General features: G+C 45.3%; 1 protein-coding gene across 3 annotated transcripts in view; it reads right to left on the bottom strand.

Moving 5' to 3' along the window:
• The window catches only part of PRICKLE2 (prickle planar cell polarity protein 2), a 319,076-nt gene that overhangs the window by 32,669 nt on the left and 264,520 nt on the right, over positions 1–21,887 (bottom strand). For all 3 annotated transcript variants that reach the window (XM_077325062.1, XM_077325064.1, XM_077325063.1), the window contains 4 exons: positions 20,868–21,005; positions 18,763–18,966; positions 13,341–13,527; positions 8,506–9,369 (listed from right to left, as the gene is read on the bottom strand). In XM_077325062.1, the coding sequence (XP_077181177.1) occupies positions 8,506–9,369; positions 13,341–13,527; positions 18,763–18,966; positions 20,868–21,005 (1,393 nt within the window). The remainder of the gene's footprint in view (positions 1–8,505; positions 9,370–13,340; positions 13,528–18,762; positions 18,967–20,867; positions 21,006–21,887) is intronic.

Here is a 21,887-nt window from a genome sequence, read left to right on the forward strand (position 1 = left end):
TTTCATGATGATCTGTTACCTGCTTAATGACAGCTCGTTATGTATCTAAGAATAGAACAGCAGATGAGATCAGCTTTCAGATATACAACCCTGTAGCCTCCAGATTTGTCATAAAAGAAAAAGTGTAGTATATGAATGGATTTCCCTTGCAAAATCAACATGAAAGAAACCCTATCAGTTGTGGTTATCAATAATCCTGAAAAATCATCCTTCATAGTATAGCAAAATGTGTTTCTTATTTAAGAACGTACCTTCAGAGAAGAAATTCTATGGCCTTCTGACACCCCTCAGTGACTACTGCCATTCTTCAGAGGTATTACAAAATGATATCAGATGAGTTGAACTCAGTTATCAGTGGGTCGGATATTTTATTGACAATAATTCTAACATGCTTTTCTGCATTCATGCTCAAGAAGGTTCATTGCATAGCAAATAATAGTATGCCCAGAGCAATGAAAAATAATCCTAAACCAATGTCCAGCAAAATTAAAAACAGAAGTCTAAGTCTAAGGAAATGCAGCCAATAAAACACCAATATGGGGGCAGGGGGCTACATGACTAGACTATGCCCTGCTGAAAAACTTGCTGAAAGTTTTTAAAAGTCTTGATGTGGCCTGTGAAAAAAGTCAATAACATTGCCTGCTCAAGAGACGTAAGGAAACATATTCCACAGTTGGATCACCCTTGCCAAGAAGTCGCCATTCTTTATAGCCATTTGCCTTACATCTGAAAGCAGAAAGGTACATCAGACCAGCTCCCTCTCTCACTGGAATGATGTTATGGCCTCTGGCTGAACAAGATGGGTTAGAATTGAATACAGAGGATGTGACCACTGCTGCCTGTTATTTTATGGTTTTATTGTTCAACTGGGTAAATTATGGGGTTTTGTTGTATTTTAATGTTTTATCATGCAAACTGCCGCGAGTCCTGTCGGGGAGCGGTGGTATATGAATAAATGAATGATGGAATGAATGAATGGATGGATGAATAAATGAATGAATGAAATCTGCACAGCTGAATGTAGCATCCAGGCAGATACAAAGAGGGGCAGATGATCCTCCAGGTACCCTAGTCCCAGGCTGTATAGGGCTTTATAGTTAAAACCAGCATTTTGAAGTGTGCTCAGCTGCACCACCACCTGCAGTGCCTGGTGGGAGACTGCGCTGCACTGCAGGCACTGCTGGAGCAGCTGGCGGCTGAGCGCAGGCGCCTGCAGGAAAAGCGGCAACAGTGGCAGCGCCTCCCCCCAGCCAAGCTGCTTGCCCTGCCGCAACCCCTGTGAAAGGGTCGTTTGACCCCCAAATAAGTATAAATCGGGGGGGGGGGATTAAAACATTCTCTTTTCATTATCAGTCAGAAAGAAAAATCGAACTCAGAAGATAGTTGCCTTCCCTGTAGTAACTGATAAGTTTTGCTAAAAGCGTTTGGATACTAATAGGGTAAATTATCATGGTTGCAACTGTCAATATTAACGTTATTGTTCTGTTCCATACTACGATTGTTACAACCCCTCTTTTTCTGACAATACAAAACTGCCTGCCTGCGTGGAAAAAAACACCCCTTTCTCATAATAGTAACGTGTTTGACACTGAGATTGACAGATACAGAACATACACATAAAGGAAAGGAAAGTGTGCAGCAGCTCACATATTTATTTAAAGTAATCATTCTACCTGCAGTACTCCTGCTCATCACTTTATGAAATTTACTTTTCGCAAACGCCTAAGTGCAGAGGGTGGATGCAAGTCAGAGTGCTCCTAAATGGCTGGCCTTTCCTTCAATGACATGATTCCACCATGGGCTCAAACAGCAGATGAGAATGCCCACTGCAAGCCTTCCAGATTTAAGGTGAACAGAATGTCCCACTTTTGGAGGGACATCTGGGGGTACCTGGCAAATTGTACTTATGTTGAAATATATATATATATATATGGAAAAGTTCTATCCAGTCAATAAAAACAAGACCAGGAGCTGATTGTGGTTCAGATCATGAGCTTCTTGTTGCAAAATTTAGGCTTAAATTGAAGAAAGTAGGGAAAAGCACTAGGCCACTCAGGTATGAACTAAATCATATCCCCGACGAATACACAGTAGAGGTGACAAATAGATTTAAGGAATTAGATCTGATAGACAGAGTGCCTGAAGAACTATGGACGGAGGTTCGCGACATTGTAAAAGAGGTAGCAACTAAAACCATCCCAAAGAAAAAGAAATGCAAGAAATCAAAATGGCTGTCTGAGGAAGCTTTACAAATAGCTAAGGAGAGAAGGGAAGTGAAAGGCAAGGGAGAAAGAGAAAGATACACCCAATTGAATGCAGAATTCCAGAGAAAAGCCAGAAGAGATAAGAATGCCTTCTTAAATGAACAGTGCAAACAAATAGAAGAAAACAATAGAATAGGGAGGACCAGAGATCTTTTCAAGAAAATTGGAGATATGAAGAGAACGTTTCATGCAAAGTTGGGTATGATAAGGGACCAAAATGGTAGGGACCTCACAGAAGCAGAAGAGATTAAACAAAGGTGGCAAAATTATACAGAACAACTATACAAGAGCGAGCTTAACATCCCTGATGACCACAGTGGGGTAGTTACTGACCTGGAGCCAGACATCCTGGAATGTGAAGTCAAATGGGCCTTAGGAAGTCTGAGCAACAATAAAGCTAGTGGTGGTGACAGCATTCCAGTTGAATTATTCAAAATCTTAAAGGACGATGCAGTAAAAGTGCTACACTCAATATGCCAGCAAATTTGGAAAACTCAACAATGGCCACAGGATTGGAAAAGGTCAGTTTACATTCCAATCCCAAAGAAGGGCAATGCCAAAGAATGTTCAAACTACCGCACCATTGCACTAATTTCTCATGCTAGCAAAGTTATGCTCAAAATCCTACAAGCTAGGCTCCAGCAATATGTGGACCGAGAACTTCCAGAAGTTCAGGCAGGATTTCGAAGAGGCAGAGGAACTAGAGATCAAATTGCCAACATACGCTGGATCATGGAGAAAGCTAGGGAGTACCAGAAGAACGTCTACTTCTGCTTCATTGACTATGCTAAAGCCTTTGATTGTGTGGAGCACAACGAATTGTGGCAAGTTCTTAAAGAGATGGGAATACCAGAGCATCTTATTTGTCTCTTGAGAAATTTATATGCAGGTCAAGAAGCAACAGTGAGAACTGAACATGGAATCACTGACTGGTTCAAAATTGAGAAAGGAGTTCGGCAAGGCTGTATACTGTCACCTTGCCTATTTAACTTGTATGCAGAGCACATCATGAGAAATGCGGGATTAGAGGAGTCACAAATTGGGATCAAGATTGCAGGGAGAAATATCAACAACCTCAGATATGCAGATGATACCACTCTAATGGCAGAAAGTGAAGAGGAACTAAAGAGCCTGTTGATGCGGGTGAAGGAGGAGAGTGCAAAAGTTGGCTTAAAACTCAACATCAAGAAAACAAAGATCATGGCATCCGGCCCTCTCAATTCCTGGCAAATAGATGGGGAAGAAATGGAGGTAGTGACAGATTTTATTTTCCTGGGCTCTAAGATCACTGCAGATGGGGACTGCAGCAAAGAAATTAAAAGGCGCTTGCTCCTGGGGAGGAAAGCTATGGCAAATCTAGACAGCATCCTAAAAAGCAGAGACATCACTCTGCCAACAAAAGTGCGTTTAGTCAAGGCTATGGTCTTCCCAGTTGCAATGTATGGCTGTGAAAGTTGGACCATAAGGAAGGCCGAGCGTCAAAGAATTGAGGCTTTTGAACTCTGGTGCTGGAGAAGACTCTTGCGAGTCCCTTGGACTGCAAGGCGAACAAACCGGTCAGTCCTAGAGGAGATCAACCCTGACTGCTCTTTAGAAGGCCAGATCCTGAAGATGAAACTCAAATACTTTGGCCACCTCATGAGAAGGAAGGACTCCCTGGAGAAGAGCCTAATGCTGGGAGCGATCGAGGGCAAAAGAAGAAGGGGACGACAGAGAATGAGGTGGCTGGATGGAGTCACTGAAGCAGTCAGTGCAAACTTAAATGGACTCCGGGGAATGGTAGAGGACAGGAAGGCCTGGAGGATCATTGTCCATGGGGTCGCGATGGGTCGGACACGACTTCGCACATAACAACAACAAAATATATATATATATATATATATATATATATATATATATATATATATATATATATATATATATATATATATATATATATATATATATATATATATATATATATATATATATATATATATATATATATATATATATATATATATATATATATATATATATATATATATATATATTCTGAGGCGGGTTGTGCCCGGGATGAGGAAGGGTCTGGATTGGACCCTTCCTCCGGACAGACAATCGGAGGGACCAATCGGCAGGCGATTCGCGGCTTGCAGTTGCTCCTTTGCAGGCGGCCTTACGCATCACGTCAGGCTGGCTGCAAGGGAGCCCCTGGCAGCCGCGCGAAGCGCCGCTGCCGGGGCCTACCTGTCGCCGCCGCCGGAGAAGAGAGCCGACGCGAAACGGAGCCGCCGCCCCACGGAGCCCCCGGCAGGCGCGCGAAGCAAAGCCGCGGATCGCCTTCCCCGGGGCCTGGGGAGCTTTTTTCCGGAACGGGGGGGGGGGGGAGAAAAAAGCTGCCCAGACCCTTAGCGCCCGCTGAATTTTGGTTTCAGCGGGCTCCACTACTAGTATATATATATTACAATAGTATTTTTGCATTCTATGCGTTCTCTGAAAGTTTTTGTTGCTCCATATAGACCGAATTTTTAATCAAGAACCCCCCCGGTCAATGGTGTCCTGCTTTACCAATGTTAAAATCTGGTCACCTTAAGATTGGTCGAGAGAGCACATTCAGCTTAGATCGTGTGGCCCTTGTGCATCTTCCAGATTGTTCGAAAGAGCGTGTTCAGACAGGATCGTCATGCAGCCAAGAGCTAATTGAGGGATTTTGTGGGGGGGATTAAACTCCCACACCACAAAATAACTGTGAGGGCTGACTTTTGGAAGCACCGTTTCTAGCTGTGAAATGGAACGCTGCCCAAACTATACCCAAAAGATCAACCTAAATGGATAAAGCCAGACTATAACACATATCAGGTTTGTAGCTGTTTAACTGTCAGTGATTTCCCCAAAGAATCCTGGGAACTGTAGTGAAGGCGAAGGCCTCTCTGTTAGAATCCAGATTCCCTCACACAGCTATTGCTTCGAGATATAGCTGCCAAGCTCCAAGGGGGAACTGGCAATCTCACCGATTTACAACTAATCTCCAGAGCAGAGAAATCATTACCCCTGCAGAAAATGTCTGCTTTGGGCGGTGGACTCATTATGTCCCACTGAGGCTCCTTCCCTCTTGTCCCCAGTAAGGTAAAGGTATCCCCTGTGCAAGCACCGAGTCATGTCTGACCCTTGGGGTGACGCCCTCTAGCGTTTTCATGGCAGACTCAATACGGGGTGGTTTGCCAGTCCCTTCCCCAGTCATTACCGTTTACCCCCCAGCAGCAAGCTGGGTACTCATTTTACCGACCTCGGAAGGATGGAAGGCTGAGTCAACCTTGAGCCGGCTGCTGGGATTGAACTCCCAGCCTCATGGGCAGACACCTTCAGACAGCATTACTGCTGCCTTACCACCCTGTGCCACAAGAGGCTCTTCTTGTCCCCAGACTCCCTTATTATTTATATTATTATTTTATTATTTTATTTATTACCCGTCTCCCCCCCCGGAAGCATGAGGCCGGTTACAATTCAGCAGGCATTTGGCTGAGATCAACTTGAAGAAGAAGAAGAAGAGTTGGTTCTTATATGCCGCTTTTCTCTACCCGAAGGAGGCTCAAAGCGGCTTACAGTCGCTTTCCCATTCCTCTCCCCACAACAGAGACCCTGTGGGGTGGGTGAGGCTGAGAGAGCCCTGATATCACTGCCCGGTCAGAACAGCTTTATCAGTGCCGTGGCGAGCCCAAGGTCACCCAGCTGGTTGCATGTGGGGGAGTGCAGAATCGAACCTGGCATGCCAGATTAGAAGTCCGCATTCCTAATCACTACACCAAACTGGCTCTCTGGTTGAACTGGTCAAACTGGTTGAACCAACCACTTCCCATTGGCCCCCAAGCCTATGGTAACCACTGCCGATCCATCCAACTCACAGGGCCATCAGTATGCATTAGTTGATTTAATGTTCTCCCCATTGTTCTACCATGTCTACTGTTACCACTGTATTATTATTGTTGTAAGTGGTAGATTCTCCATCTTCGGAAATTTTTAAACAGAGGCTGGATAGCCATCTGATGGAGAGGCTGATTCTGTGAAGAATCAAGAGGGTGGCAGGTTACTCTGTCAGCGATAGGGTTGTGGGTGTCCTGCATGGTGCAGGGGATTGGACTAGATGACCCAGGAGGTCCCTTCCAGCTCTATGATTCTATAAATATTGAGTTACCTATATCATTTCCGTTTTCTGTAAACCGCCCTGAGCTGTCGGGGAGGGTGGTATATAAACAAACAAACAAACAAACAAACAAACAAATAAATAACCCTATATCCCATCTCCACTGGGGACCAGTGGGACCTGACCACCCTACTGCTCTAGTCCAGCAAATAACAAACAACATGTACTCAGGAGAGTAAGGCTGGGCTGCTGCGAACAGGGGTGGCAAGAGCTGGACTTGGCAAGGAACAGGGTCCAACCACCAGCCCTCCCAGCCAGCCCCGTGATGGGATTAAGAATGGAGACCAGCCTATCCTCTGTGAGGTGCTTTAACACAAGCAGAGCAGGGAACCGAGGGTGTGACAAAAGTGCCACAGGAAAATGGGTATCAGCTACATTGTCCCCATGCCTCATTGGCCAGGTAAATCCGAACACTGCAGATCTTTTGGTTCCTTGTCCAGGTCTCAGGTGGGCATTTGCATTGGTTTAGAGTAGAATCATGTTGCACATCCTTTATTGAACATTTCTAGCACCTCGTTCTTTGGTGCACTTCTCCCCACTCCTCCTGTGTCATAATGGCCAATGTCAGAAAGTGCCTGCCCTTTGTTTCCACGCAGACCGATTTCCATGGCAGTGTGATTGCATTGCTTATGTACAGTGGCCTTTCTTTTGTCCCCTCACATTTCATTCCAGGAGAAAGCAGTAGGAGTTCTCCTAGGTATGCAGACCCCCTCCACTCCCCTCCCCTTTCTGCCCGGCCCAATTATGCTGCTGTCATTATTAGCATGGGGCTTGTGGCCCATTTAGAATGACAAATGTTAAATGTTAAAACAAAGACGCAAAGGCCCTTGTGTTGGATCTTGTGAAACATTTCAGGGGGGGAAAAGCCTTCCTGAACATTATGACCTTCCTCAGGATTCAAAGCTAAGCCCAAGAGAGGCAGATTTTATAGTAGTGCTCTCTTCTTGTCCTTATCTAAAAGAAACATCCAACTCTGAAGTCTAGAACAGGAGCAGGGATTTATGAAAGCCCGGCTTCAAAGTCCTCGTAAGACAGACAATCAAAAAGCCAGCCCCCTCCCCAATTCCCAGATGACTGCCACACAGAAACTCAATTGTAATAAATCTCGGATAGGCTGCCGCACACAATCAATTGTCTACACTTCCCTTGGGAAGCCTGCCTCATACGTAAGAAGCGCAGCCCAACACTCACAGGGACCTCTCCTCTCCATCACCGAGACACAGAGGCCGATTTCTCCTTCCCCGCAGCTCAAAATGGGCTGCAGTAGCTTTGGCAAAGCCCTTCTCTTCCTCATTCCCTGCCAGCGACTGCAGCCCAGTTATCTGAAAACTGTCACTCGGCCGTCGTATCAGGAGGAAGAGGTGCAGGGATTTAAGCACACACATTGCAGCCACCTGAATAAGCAAGACTTCAAATACCTCAGGCGTCTAGCAACCGGATGCCGTTCTTGTCTCCTGTCTCCGCGGACATCTCTCAGCAACAGAGAGCTAGCCGCCCTGAACGCGAACTGGCGTGTCAGGGAGTTAAGCAGGATAACTGATTCTGACTAGGAAGAGATATTGTCAGGAACAAATGTGCAAGGAAACAGGATGGCTGGCCATGGTTTTTTGGAGCATTCAATATTGTTCCAAGGCAAGGCATGAGGACAAGTGAACATTATTACTCCATGCAACATTTCTTAGGGCTCTCTGGCATCTCTGTGGAGAGGCATATTCTCTAAGCCAGGGGTAGTCAACCTGTGGTCCTCCAGATGTCCATGGACTACAATTCCCATGAGCCCCTGCCAGCGTTTGCTCATGGGAATTGTAGTCCATAAACATCTGGAGGACCACAGGTTGACTACCCCTGCTCTAAGTGGTGGAGTGTGCGTATTCCTCAAAGATTTCTCCATTTGTTTAACCCAGTTCAGGCTACATCCCAGCCCACCGAGTAAAAGTTATTGTAGCCCTCTATAACCATAGCGTTATTTATTCCAGCTGTGGGCACAGCAGGGTACTGTGCCCACCAAACCGTCTAGCCTCACAAAACGTAGCCAAGAAAAGCTAATAATCAGCAACATACCTGTGGCATTGGAAAGAGCAAGGGACTCCATGGAACCTCGTGGAGTTTGCTCGGTGGGTGTCAATTCCTCGGTGAATTTCAGTGCATTGATTGGATGCCTGGTCCGACACTGCTGTGCAGACATGCCTGCGTCCTCCTCCTCTCCATATTTGGAGGCCTTGTAACTCCCTCTGGTGTCACTGAAGCTCTGGTTGGACATGTCACTGTAACTCTCCTGAGACCGTAGCCTTCCTGAGTAATAATCTTCTCTGCAGTCCTGGATAAAGCTGCCGCCATGTCCTTTCATGGCTAGAGAGGAGCTTCTCTTTGGGTTGCTGAAATGTTTGCCCCATAGATCCTGCTGGGCACTTGGGCTCTGCCCTGGGTTGTAGGAAGTCCTGATGTTACACTGGCTGAGCAGCTGCAAAGGGCTTTGTGACTGACTCTGCTCCATTTTGTTCCCATAGTGATAGAGTTCATCTCTGCTCCTCCATACGTGGTCCCTGTTTAGACTAGGAGTTTGACTGGATAAACTAAGCAAGTCCATCTGCAAGGAGAGAGGGTCTACATCTGCCGAAAGCCTGTTGGAGGACACCTGTAGTTGGTTGCTCTGGCTTAGTGCATTCTCCTCTCCTTTGTTTCGGTTCTTGCCAATTTTGGCACTACGTCGCGACTCCTTGGCTCTGGCACTTTGGAAGGCAGAGTCCGAGGAATCTGAGCCATTAGGGTCATCGCCCATGCTGCATGCTCTTGAACAGAAGATCTGCCCTTGCTTTGGCAGGAACGGTCGCCCAAGAAGAGACTTCTTGCACTGTGCGCAACAAAAGCAAGTTTCTGTAGCGTGCCAGTGCTGGCCGTCGTACGTCATTTGACCTTGATCAATGCCTTTGAACAAGGAACAGAAATATGATAAGTACCATACAAATCAGTTGATCTGGATCAAGATGGACACATTTATACACTTATTCTGACACAGATCCTCAAGTGGGATGGGTAGGGTTACCAAACGCATGAGGATTATCAAGGAGTTTCCCCAAAATTAAGTCTGATTTCCTTTCAAAGATCAGTTATGCAGAGGTAACAGCAGCTTCAGAGGGCAGGCTCTATGTTATGCTATAGGGTCTAGGAATAAACAAAAGTGCTTGAGTGAAAGCACATCTCCACTGAGTTCCCTTCTCGTGCCAAAGCTTGCCTTGCTCCAGATGCTACCCCCAAATATCTAGGAATTTCCCAAGCTGGAGTTGGCGAACATAGGTATGGGTGAAAGGACACAGTCAACCCAGATACACTAGTGCAGGGGTAGTCAAACTGCGGCCCTCCAGATGTCCATGGACTACAATTCCCATGAGCCCCTGCCAGCAAATGAAAACGCTGGCAGGGGCTCATGGGAACTGTAGTCCATGGACATTTGGAGGGCCACAGTTTGACTACCCCTGCACTAGAGTTTCAGACAGTGGGAGTTCTGCTAAGGTATTCAAGAAATGTAGACAGGAAAATGGCTATTACTCCTCACAATCTTTAGAAATACCTCCTGCAAAGTAAAGTCTTGCACTTGGTACGCTATTCTTAGACTGGATTTTAATTTTTTTTAAGGTAGGTCACTACTAGTTGTCATGACTGCCGGGAAAAATGATTTGAAACATGTCGGCCGTTTCTACAAGAAGATATATGGGGTTTTGCATGCATACGGAGAGCCAGTGAGAGCAGATTTGATCGCACAGAACAGCAGAAGAAGGAAGTTGGCAACAGAATTAACCTTTCCTTTACTCCCCGCTCCCTCCCCACCCCCGCCTCCCAAAAAATCAGGCCAATTTCTTTTTTCAGCATCAGAATGATAGAACGGTAAGGTAAGGCTGTTAAATAGGCCAGCTACCGAAACCGTTTGGCTCCAGCAAATCCAGTTGCTCAGTAAAATAATGATTTTATTTTCTGTTTATCATATTGTGTTAAGATTGAAAGCAAAGATGATTCTTCCTGAATGCTTAAACCAATGATGATTAAAAACACAAAAACAAACCAAGACTTCCTTGCCTTGACCTGCACTATACAATCAAACTACAGGCCCAGTTTACGAATGTGTCTGACACCCTGTGGTCCGTTCCGTACACTATAGGCCAGGGGTAGTCAACCTGTGGTCCTCCAGATGTCCATGGACATCTGGCAGGGGCTCATGGGAATTGTAGTCCATGGACATCTGGAGGACCACCGGTTGACTACCCCTGCTATAGGCTACTCTGACTCCCAAGACCTGAGGCAGAGAAGAACCTTCTCCAGACCTGCTGTCTGGGATCCTTTATGTGGAGACCCTCAAGGACTGAATCTGGGATCTTCTGCATGCAGATCAAGCACTCTATTCCCAAACTTCCTCCTTCCAGCTTATCAACTACGCACACTATTACAATGTCACAAAAGGAAATGGCATCCTCATGCTCACATATCTGCTTCCTTCTTCAGAAGCCAGGGAAGGTATGAATGGTCAAAGAATGTCTATATTATTGGCTCCTGGGTATGGAGGAAGTGCCAATTAAAGTGGCACACCTGAGGGCATAAGCCTCATTTTTCACTGATAGCACCACAGGCAGATCCTTCTTATGGCCAAAGTGAAGCAATGTGGTGCCCTTTCTTAAAAACGGAAGCAATCCTAAGAAGAGTTTCATCCCTTTCTAAGCTAACTAAAGTCACTGTGCTTATAAGCATGTAACTGTGCTTAGGATTGCATTGTGGAGTTGTCCAGAGACCCATTTTCATAGCCACGGACAGTTTTAGAAGCCAGAATTTACTCTTCAGTCAGCTTCGTTGTCAGCAGATGGGCTAAAATGTAAAAGCTGAGCAAATTCCTCGTGCGGAAAAGGTCTTTGATTTCACTAACAGCAGAGGTTTGTATTTGGCTGCTTTAGCAAGCAGGACTGAAAACTCAGGTTTGTTGAAGGCATGTGTTCATGCTTATCAAAGTTGGAAAATACATGTTTCACACATAACGGTGATCATGCTTATGGAAAACATGGTGCGTACTGCACTTTCCAAATACGTGAGACAGTCAAGCCAAAAAATGTAATGACTCGCAAGGAGCCCAGGTGTCCCTGTAACTAACAAGGCTGTTTCCCCAACGAACTGCAAAAGATTCAGAGGTCATCTCAATGGGGTTGTCCTTCCCCAATGGACAAGTGTCAACTGGAGGGACAATGGGACCAAGAGCCGGAAGTCTGCTCTTCTGTCTCGTGACACACGCCGACATACATAAAGTGCCAGATAAGTATATAGATGATGGTGAAGCACAGCCCCAGCATATAGCTTGCGGTATGCCTGCGTCATTCTGTTAAATCAAAGCTAGATGTACTTTACAGAAGAAGCATTAATTATCACATGGATGCTTGTGCACGCATTTATTTTGAGTTGAGTTCAGGGAAGGATATGGTGGTGGGGGCGACTGCTGTTACCGTAGCAACAGGTACATATAGCACAGCAGCCTTTGGACTAGAAAACATCTTTGGAGAACAAAGTGCTACTTATCTCATTGGTACGTTCCCATAGTCACAGAGAGGCAGTACATGCAGCTAGCAGGTCTTACATAATTAAGCAAAATAGACATACAAACTAATACCTCATTACCACCATGACCTGTACTCACAGCTCAGCAAGGGAATGTTGTATTTGATGTTGTCTAGAGGCAGAAAAGTGAGTGTAATGTTTTGAATAGAATGCAGGGATTGGGCAAAGGCTAAACTTGGGTTTACCTGTCTATAGTGTCACCAATTGGCCTTGGGCAAGACACTACCTCTTGACCTAACTTACTCCAATGGCCCGGAAAGGCTGAACATTCTGAGCTTGGGAGAAGAAGGACGGGATACAAATAAAATCTGTTTTCACCTAAATTCAGATTCTGGACAAAGGAAGGCCAACTTCTTAACACCTTGGAGATTTAGTTTTGAAGTGTACTGCCAGAAATGGTGGTCAATACAATATGGAGGGAGAAAGGAGCATTTGTGTATTTTAGGATGTGGTCTAACTATTCTTTCTTTCTGATGAAGGGACCTTTCACTATTGAAAGCCCATACTGTGTTGGAATTCCAATCAGCAAGTAATTTGGTTAAGTCAACTATGAAGCGTAGTTGTAAAGTTGTTAGGCTGCTAAACTGTACCTATGTGTACCCAGCTGGGATTGCAGTGGAAGAATCCCAAGTACATAGCCTGAGAGATCTCTTTGTTTCAGTTGGGCCATCGCCCACTTCCTCCTTCTTCAGGAAGAGAAGGTTCTCTGCTAGCAAGGAGGAAGGAGTCTGTCATTAAACTCTCAGTTCTCTCCATTTGGTTGTGTGGACATGTAAGTCCTGCTTTCAAAGCCAACCATAGGGGCTTGCAATGTGTTTTCTTTGTAACTACTTTTAAGCTAAGTAGCACATGGTGTTTAGCATTCAGTAAGGAGACTGAAGCAGAAGAATATTATATATTTTCATGTATAATCTTTCCAGTCCAGATTATTCTTTTAAAACCTCAATGTGCTGTGAATCTGAATTTGTGCCTCATCCACCAAAAGGTTACCAATAACTGCAAACGCTCTGCTACTCTGCAGCTCTATTTTTCTGGAGGGACTCAGGACCAAGTCTAGTCCAAAAGTCACAGCATACTATAAAACTCTTGTTGGTCTCTAAGTCACCACTGGACTTGAATCTTGCTGTTCTACTGCATACCAATATGGCTACCCTCTGAAACCATTCTCTCTTGCCATTTCTGATGTGTAGAATCTATGTATCTGGTGTTACCTCTGACTTCAAATTCCTCCCCAAAACCCCACATTTTCAGCATGGCCTGTAGCACATGCCGCATGTGCCACTAGGATAAGCCGCCTCTGCCCTTACCTATGTGCTGAGCGCAGGTATCACAATACTCTGCATATAAGGATTCAAAACAGTTGCAGCAGTATGGCCGTCCTTCCTTCATGATGTACCGCTGCCCCCCTAGCACCGTTTCGCATTCAAAACAGCAAAAGTGCTTCATGTGCCAGTGCCTCCCCTCCGCCTCTGTGCACTCGTCAGCAAAGATAATCTGAGGAAAGAGAACAAAGGAGTCAGGGTTAGGTCTTCGGGGTGATAGTTTGCTTAATATCATATTGCAAGTCCTGTTCTCCTGTTACATATTTTTAGCTTATTTTAACAGCTTGGCTATTTTGAGACTACTATGTCTGGGCCTCTTGATACCTCTGTCCTAATTTTTTCTTTCCATCCACAGCTTAAGGAATTGAAATAGTGGTTGCTAAAATAAACTGCACAGGATCCAAGGATAAAATGTAATCTAGGATGACATATATTCATTTTGGGTAACTAAGGGCTGGGAAATGAGAAAGGTATAGCTGGGAGAAAGCTTTGACGGGAACAGACTCCACATGATCCAAATCCTGACTCTGGTTTAGGTTCGCACCACTTGTATCCCATCTTCTCATCTTCATCTTTGCAGACTAATTAAGATGTGGGTGGGGTCTCTGAAGTGTGGTGCGTTGATGTAAGTCAGCAGGTTCAAGCCTTCTGGGTGATGGGAGGGAGAAATGAGGACATGACGTATCAGAGATCGTGCTTGTCTGGAGGGTTCTCGAATGGGGCAAGACACATTATTTACTTTTCATGGTGTTTGAGATGGATACAGCTTGTGTATGGCCTGCATGCCCTGACCTGGATGGCCCAAGCTAGCACAATATTGGCAGATCTTGGAAGCTAAGCAAGTTCGCCCTTGGCCAGTACTTGGGTGGGAGAATACCAGGGTCATTATGCAGAGGCAGGCAATGGCAAACCATCTCTGAACTTCTTTTGCCTTGAAAACTCAATGGCAGGCTTTCTCAACCAGGACTTCAAGAAACCCTGGGGGGTTCTTGACAGCCCTGGAAGGGTTTCCCGAATGGGTGGGAGTTAATTAATTTTAATATATTTTTCCAATTTGTTAAACATTTATTGGGTCATAGGATCATATATGGTCATATTACCCCGCCCACCACCTCCCAAAATGGCCAATGATGGGCTTGGAGTGGGTGGGAAGTGGAGGGGCCCCAGTTGAACGTGTACACAACTATGCTTCCCAACCATATTCTGCACAATTGGTGCCACTTCTGGGGCTTCTTGAAGCCAGAAGAATGTTTCAGGGGTTTCTCAATGGTAAAAAAAATTGAGAAAGGCTGCTCTAGGGGTAGCCCTAAAGAAGCATGACTAACAAAAAAAAAAAAAAGGTGGTATACAGGATGTGAACAGACAGAATCTTTGCTTGGAGACTTATGGTGGCACCTGGCAGCCCTGCAAACCCCATGTAGACAACCACAGGACCTCACTCTGGATCTCTACTTGGTCTGCTTTACACCATTATGTCTCTGCCTGGCCTATTGGTTTTTTGTGCTAGTCTCCTCTCATCTTTTTGCAAAGCGGCTCATTGCAATGTACACAGCAGACCTATGTTCTAACCAATGCCTAGCAACGCAGAACAAAAAGGACACCTACTCAGTTCCTCTGCACGCACAAAAGCCTACAACATGGCAAATGACAACCATGCCTCTACTTCCTAGAATATGCATACTTCTTACAGTCACAATCACCACAGTGGAGAAAGGTGCTGGGAAGCAAAGGAACGTCATATGTTTGGAAATGTGCACAACAGCAGACACAGCATGCAAGCTGCACAGGGAATGAAGAACAAGAGACACATGGACCACCAGCGCCCACAGTAGGCAATGGTGCCACAGTCCCAAATACACATCAGCTGCAGCAAGGGAACACATAATGCGTAACAACCTGTGTGGTTTGAGATTACCATATTCAGCTTCCCATATAAGACCCAGTTAAATGAACAGTGGCTAAGTGCTCCACTGGGACTGTTCCTGCACTGGGAACTTCACTCCTCCGGCTCCCATGTGGGAGCACAAATCCCGGGCGGACGAGGTGCACCAGGCCAAGTGCAGGAGCAAGAAAAAGTGGGGCAACTTGCCCTGGCTCAAACTGCAGCTTGCAGCCTGGCATGGAGCCACCAGTGCAGAAAAGATCCTTAGCTGAGCAGAAAGGAAATTGTTGGTGGTGAGGGAGGCATAAAAAGCTGCATTATCACAAGCAACAAACATCCATTAAGGACAATGGATTCACAGAAACAAAAAGAAGGGAAAGGGAAAAGGAAAGAAGAAGAAGAAGAGTTGGTTCTTATATGCCGCTTTTCTCTACCCGAAGGAGGCTCAAAGCGGCTTACAGTCACCTTCCCTTTCCTCTCCCCACAACAGACACCCTGTGAGGTGGTTGAGGCTGAGAGAGCCCTGATATCACTACTCGGTCACAACAGAAAGGAAGGAAGGAAGGAAGGAAGGAAGGAAGGAAGGAAGGAAGGAAGGAAGGAAGGAAGGAAGGAAGGAAGGAAGGAAGGAAGGAAGGAAGGAAGGAAGGAAGGAAGGAAGGAAGGAAAAGCCATGCTGGGTCCCACGGGGTTGGCAGACAGCCTTTACTCCCTCTCCTACCCCCCTCCCCGAGACTCTTGAAGTCCTGCCTGCAAACCTCAAGGAACATTCCTAACCCAGGGGTCACCAACCTCCAGGTTTGGGCTGGAAATATCCTGGAATTGGAGGTAATCTGCAGACTAAAGAGATCATCTCCCCAGGGGAAAACGGCTATTTTGGAGGGGGGACTGTGCAATAACTCATCTCCAGACTCCTGGAGAAGAAAGGTCTGTTTGGGAGGGGGCAACTCTGTGGCACTGTGCACCAGGGAGGATCATGGATGCCAGCCTTCAAGTGGGACTTGGGTGTCCCTATTTCTGGGCCCTCCTGCAGCCTCCCTCCCAGAAGGCATGCAGATTCTGCCCCTGGAGATGGCTTGCTCTCCCACCCTTGTGATCTGAATTGAAAGAGGTCAGGAGGCTAGGGCAACATACTGGCAGCGGGGCATGCCACCAAGCAAACTTCTGAAACTGGCAGGAAGTTGGAGGCGGAGAGCTGATTTCCTAATAGCCTTTCCTGGCCAAGGGCTCCTTCCTGATTGTAGTTAAATGACCAGAGCTGGCCATTTCTGTCTGAAGGACATCTCCTGTTGGGTGAATATTTCCAGTGGGGGGGGGGGGCAATCAGTTATGGAAAGAGTTGTCTGTATTGAATTTGAACAGATTGGCTTTCATTGGCAGAATGCAATTTGAACTGATTTGCCCTCATTGGGCAGAGTGCTCCCTCCTTATTAGCGGCATACCCCCAGGAAGGCTGTGAGTTGTCTGCACTTTATAATGTTTAGTCATATATTGCCTATTTTTATATGCAATTGTTGTTTCATTGTTGTAATTTGCCCTGGGCCTTCCAGAAAGGGCAGGATAGAAAATTAATAAAGAAATAACCAAATAAATGAATAAAACAAATGAATCAGGCAGGCAGCCACATGACAAAACCAGTGAATGATTCACCCATAGATCTGCAGCAATTTTAGTTCCTTAGGCTGGCCAAACATTTATCTCTGACTATATTATCATATGCAAATGTTGCACCTTCCTTGAGAAACTGTTTTATGTTGCTTGTCTGTACCATGTATTTTCAGGTTAGGGTGCTAAAATAACTACGCACAATGTTTGAGTATTAACAGTAACTGCGGTTACAGAAACACAAGTGATGATTCTAATCATCTTGCTCTCATAGTGATATGTTTGAAGATGTATGCATCTAGAGGCAAGATGCATTTGCAAGATCCTATTATCTCAATTGGCTGGAACGAACATCCTATTAAGTAGCTGGCAGACAATCAGGATTGCACAGTAATGATAAGATTCTCTAGTAATAAACTAGGAAAGAATCCATAAAGAATAATTTCTTGTACACTTCTCTTTATTCTTGAGAAAAGGCCCACAAACACATTCCATGTTTTTTTCCTGGTTCCCTTTTTACACCTGGGATCCGCTATCAGGAAGAAAAAACTTAATTTCCTTCTTCTCTCCGACAGGAAAAAAATGAGGCTGATTCTTAGGGCCAAATTTAATATAACTATTAAAAGACTCTGTCTCCCTGCAGCTACACAGCTCCTTTGGGGAACATCCTTTCACAAATAATGGAGAGTCTGATTGGGCCATCATTGGGAGAGGAGGGGCTGGTGAGTATTCCGCTCCCCATTTTCCTGTGCTTTAACAGGGCTGTGGAACGTTATTTCCTTGTTTTTGCTGTTCTACGTCGAATATTCTGTATACTTGGAGCAGCAAAGACAGGGAAGTAACTCTCCCCCCCCCCCCCCAGTGCAATTCCAGCACAGGAAAATGAGGGGAGGCAGGAGCTCAAAGGAAAGAGATATTCCTTTATTTAAAAACTGATGTCCCCCCACCTCACCCCCAGTGGCTGCAAGGCTGCAGGATAACATAACTAAGGCTGGGGAACTCAACGATCAATCAAATAATTGATCAATAGATAGATGATAGGCAGACAGACAGATCCAGGAAGCTCCCATGGCCTGGCATGCACCACAAGCATGGGTCTGCAGGCACTGCTGCTACTCCCGGTTGACCCTGATGTGGGCAAGCGCATGCACAGCTGGCAGGTTTCCTCTCACTCCGGCAATCCATGGCAGCAACAGCAGGAGGTCTGGCCCCAGCCAGGTGCCAACAACCATGTGGGTGCCATTCAGTTTGCATGTTCCACATAAACTCAGACACAAGCTCTCATCTTTGCTTGCCTGGGAGAATTATGGCAGGTCCTAAAAATGAAAGGACATTAATGCTAAACACCATGTGCTACTCTAGGGGGCGGGGGAGGGGACACACCAGTTTTTCTCATTGGTGCGCAGAGTCTATACTCCGCATTCCAAGGAGAAAAATCAGAGGAAAAAATGTTGCAGAACGCATGCACAGCACTGAATACAGATTCTAGTTCAGTGAAAATTAAGTGAGCCTAAGCAGCCTGACATAGTGGCCATATCCTGAGCTATTCAGAGGAACATCCCACTTGAAATGTACGGAATGAATGAATGAATGAATGAATGAATGAATGAACGAACGAACGAACGAACGAACGAACGAACGTATGACGTGTAAACTAGGATTGGGCACTTCGGCGTCCGAAGCAGCCGCTCCCGCCCGAAGCAGCCAGCGCCGCGCCGAAGCGCCCAACCCAACTGTGAACCAGCCTTGAGAAAGTTCTCATCTTCCCTTTTGCTTGCTAGAAGCAGAGGCAAAGATAAGCACAGCAAGGCCCAGTTGGGAAGCCTGCGATTTATCCCACAAAGCAGTAATGCCGGAATGAGGGCTGATGCATGCCAGCTCCCTCTTCCCCCGGCACCAAGCACGTCTGGCTGGCCTTACCTCATCACATGCCGCACACCGAGGCTTGAGGCATTCCGCGTGGTGCCGGCCACAATAAATCTTCCCATCTTGATAGAAGTAGATAAGATCTACCAACAGCTCGTTGCAAACGCTGCAGATAAAGCACGGAGGGTGCCAGCAAATACCATGGCCCGCTCTGGATGCAAAGACGGCTATGTCTCCTCCGTTGATTTGGCCTCCGCACTGCAAAGAGATAGATCGAAAATTAAAGAGGGAGCACCCATCTGATGATACTTCTAGGTGAGACCTGCTGGACAGCGGCTGCTGTGATGGCATCACTTGGAAGGATATGAAATTTGGCACAATGATAAAGCCAATCTGTTTTCTCTCCTGCTTTCTCATCCTTTCAGACGCTTCAGAGTTTCTCAAGCTGGAGTGCCACAGCAGCCTCTGTGGTCCAAGGGCAAAGCAGGGGATGTGCTCAGCATACTGGAGTGAACTTTTATCACAGCCCCCACTTACAAATTTATGGCTGCTTATGGTGGGGCTCCAAAACCTGCCTACATGTTGGCAGACTTGGAGCAAACAAAACAGGAGGGCGGGAAGGGGAGACAAGGCCTTGTTTTCATCTTGTTTCCATTTCTGTATATTCTGATTTCTAACAATGGGGAAGAAGAAGAAGAAGAAGAAGAAGAAGAAGAAGAAGAAGAAGAAGACCATAGACACAGATGCCTTTGACACAGCAAGATGGCGCTTTTCTTCTTCCATGCCCTTCCATGCCCTACATTTCCCCACTGTATCAAGAGGTGAAGACTGCTACTCTAATATGCTTCAAAAATGTCAGAATGCTGTAATCAACAACATCTTCATTGCACTCTTATTCATGTTCAGATTGTTATTTGAATTTAACAGTATTAAATAATTTTAGGAACTAGCTCACACTAAAGGGGGGAGATTTCACTATACTTTGGAAAGAGACTTCCTGAAATAATTTCCCAGTTTTAAACTTGTAAACCAGACAATTTTGTAATGCACTAAGAATAATAGAGCACTAAGTCCAGATAAACTCTGTAGTATGTGCATGGTATTCCTACGCCAGATTGGTGGTAACTGGTGATGCTAGTGATTCTGTAAACTTAGAATTGCATTTTGCATAAATTCAGTGAATTGTCCAGGTTGAACAACTAGAAAATGTGTGTGGTGAAATCATGTTTCATGGCTGAGCTAGTAATGCAGCTTTTAAAATATGACTTTCCCAAGTCAATACAAAACCAGAAATAAAATTCAGCATCCCAACTATCTTAATCATATTTCAAAATGACGGAAAATCAAATGTTTTTTTAATGTTTGTCTACAGGTCTTTTTCAGCCAGCATATACTAAAATGTATTTCACCAGATATTAGCTTCTCTATATGTATTTGGCCTTCACTAACTTTTGCATCAGAGCTCATTCCTCTAAAATAATTGCCAAAGGCTTTCTGAGACTGGTACAGACATATTGATAAATGACCTCTTGATTCTGGCTATAAGCCAGTTCCTTTGCTCATGGCTTTTGTGGTCTAGCAATGCACCACTTAGATATAATTTTCCCTGGGGATTATGCAAGGGAAATTGTTTTCTTGGCTGAGAATCAGCAATCTTGGACTAACATACACACACACACACACTCCCTAGCTACCCACACAATAAATTCTGTATCCCTAGGGAAAAGGTAATTAATTAAAAAAATCATAATAAACATTCCTTGCAAGGTCAAACAAAAGAACAAACCGAAGGTTGCCTTCCCATCAACTGTTGTGATAATCTTGTGTAATCCAAAACCAATATTGCAACAAAAGCTAAAGGGGTGGATTGCATCAGTTTTGCTGCTCACAAAGTAGGACTGAGAGGTTTCTTTTGGCCACCCAAAGGGTCTTATAGGGAGACAAGGACTTCCTATAGGGAGACAAGGAGGCATGGTGACTGCTCACACAAAAGCCATGTGAGGAGGTAGCTGGATGAGACTGAATTGAGAACGCTGATTGGCTCCAGCCCCAGATTTATGTGTTGAGAAACAGTTTTCCAAGACTCTGTGGGTTCTGGAGAGATTCTCCTCATTACAAAAGCATACTCTGCAACCCATGAACTGGAAAGACAGGCTTACCTGCTCGCAGATGGCTCCTGTCATGGTGACCGGGAATGGGCGGACATTGCCTCGCCCCAGGTTCTCCCTCTTCCTCTGATTGCTGAAGAGCTTGAGTTCTCTTTTCTCTTCCTCATCCAGTGAGTTGCAGTATCGAACCTAGATATAAACAGCCATGCATTTCATTAGCATGAAAGCCGCAGGCCTTGGCTTCTCCTCGATCTCTTTAATTATCCTTTTAGAAAAATTACGGGTGAGCAATCACATGGCTCATCTATTTTGGTTCTTGCAACCTTAAGTCATCACGATTCTCTTCATTTCTTTCCAACTGCATTGTGGATCTGTTTGATAGTGCACAGATGGAATTTAAACAGGGTCACTCCATGTTTCTTATGGGCTGCAACCCTCGCCCTGGTGTAGATGTTTCATTGCAAGCCTGCTTCTTATTCCTTCTTATTGCTGTTGTGCTTTACTACTATCAGTACTTCTCCTGCAGCTATTACCATGTTTCTTAGCTCTATAATAATCTATATAATCCTCTATGTACACTTACCCATTATTTTAAAAGGCATAGTGTAGGGTTTGGAGATCTCCCAGAATTCCAGTTGATCTCCACACCACAGAAATCAGTTCCCCTGGAGAAAATGGATGCTCTGGAGGGTGGACTCTGGCATTATACTTTACTGAGGTCCCTTCCCTCCCCAAACCCCATCCTTTCCAGGTAGCATACCCAAAGTCTTCAGGAATTATCCAACCTGGAGTTGCATCATAAAAACAGAGTGATTGGTATGGGTAGGGTTGCAACTGGCAGGTGATGGGGGGGAGACTTACCAAGAGAAAGGCCATAGATGATGTCACAAAAGTGACATCATTGTTCTGCGACATCCTGGCAATCCTCTAGTATTGGGGCAAAAACTCTATGGTAAAAATGACTTCTACCACAGGATTTTTGCCCAAAAGCCAGATTGTCACCTGAAAGTTGCCAGCATGATGATGTCACTTCCTTTTTCTCTTGGAAAGTCCCTCCCCCACTGACTAGGT

This window comes from Paroedura picta, chromosome 3 (genome assembly GCF_049243985.1).
Source record: "Paroedura picta isolate Pp20150507F chromosome 3, Ppicta_v3.0, whole genome shotgun sequence".
Classification (NCBI taxonomy): Eukaryota; Metazoa; Chordata; class Lepidosauria; order Squamata; family Gekkonidae; genus Paroedura; species Paroedura picta.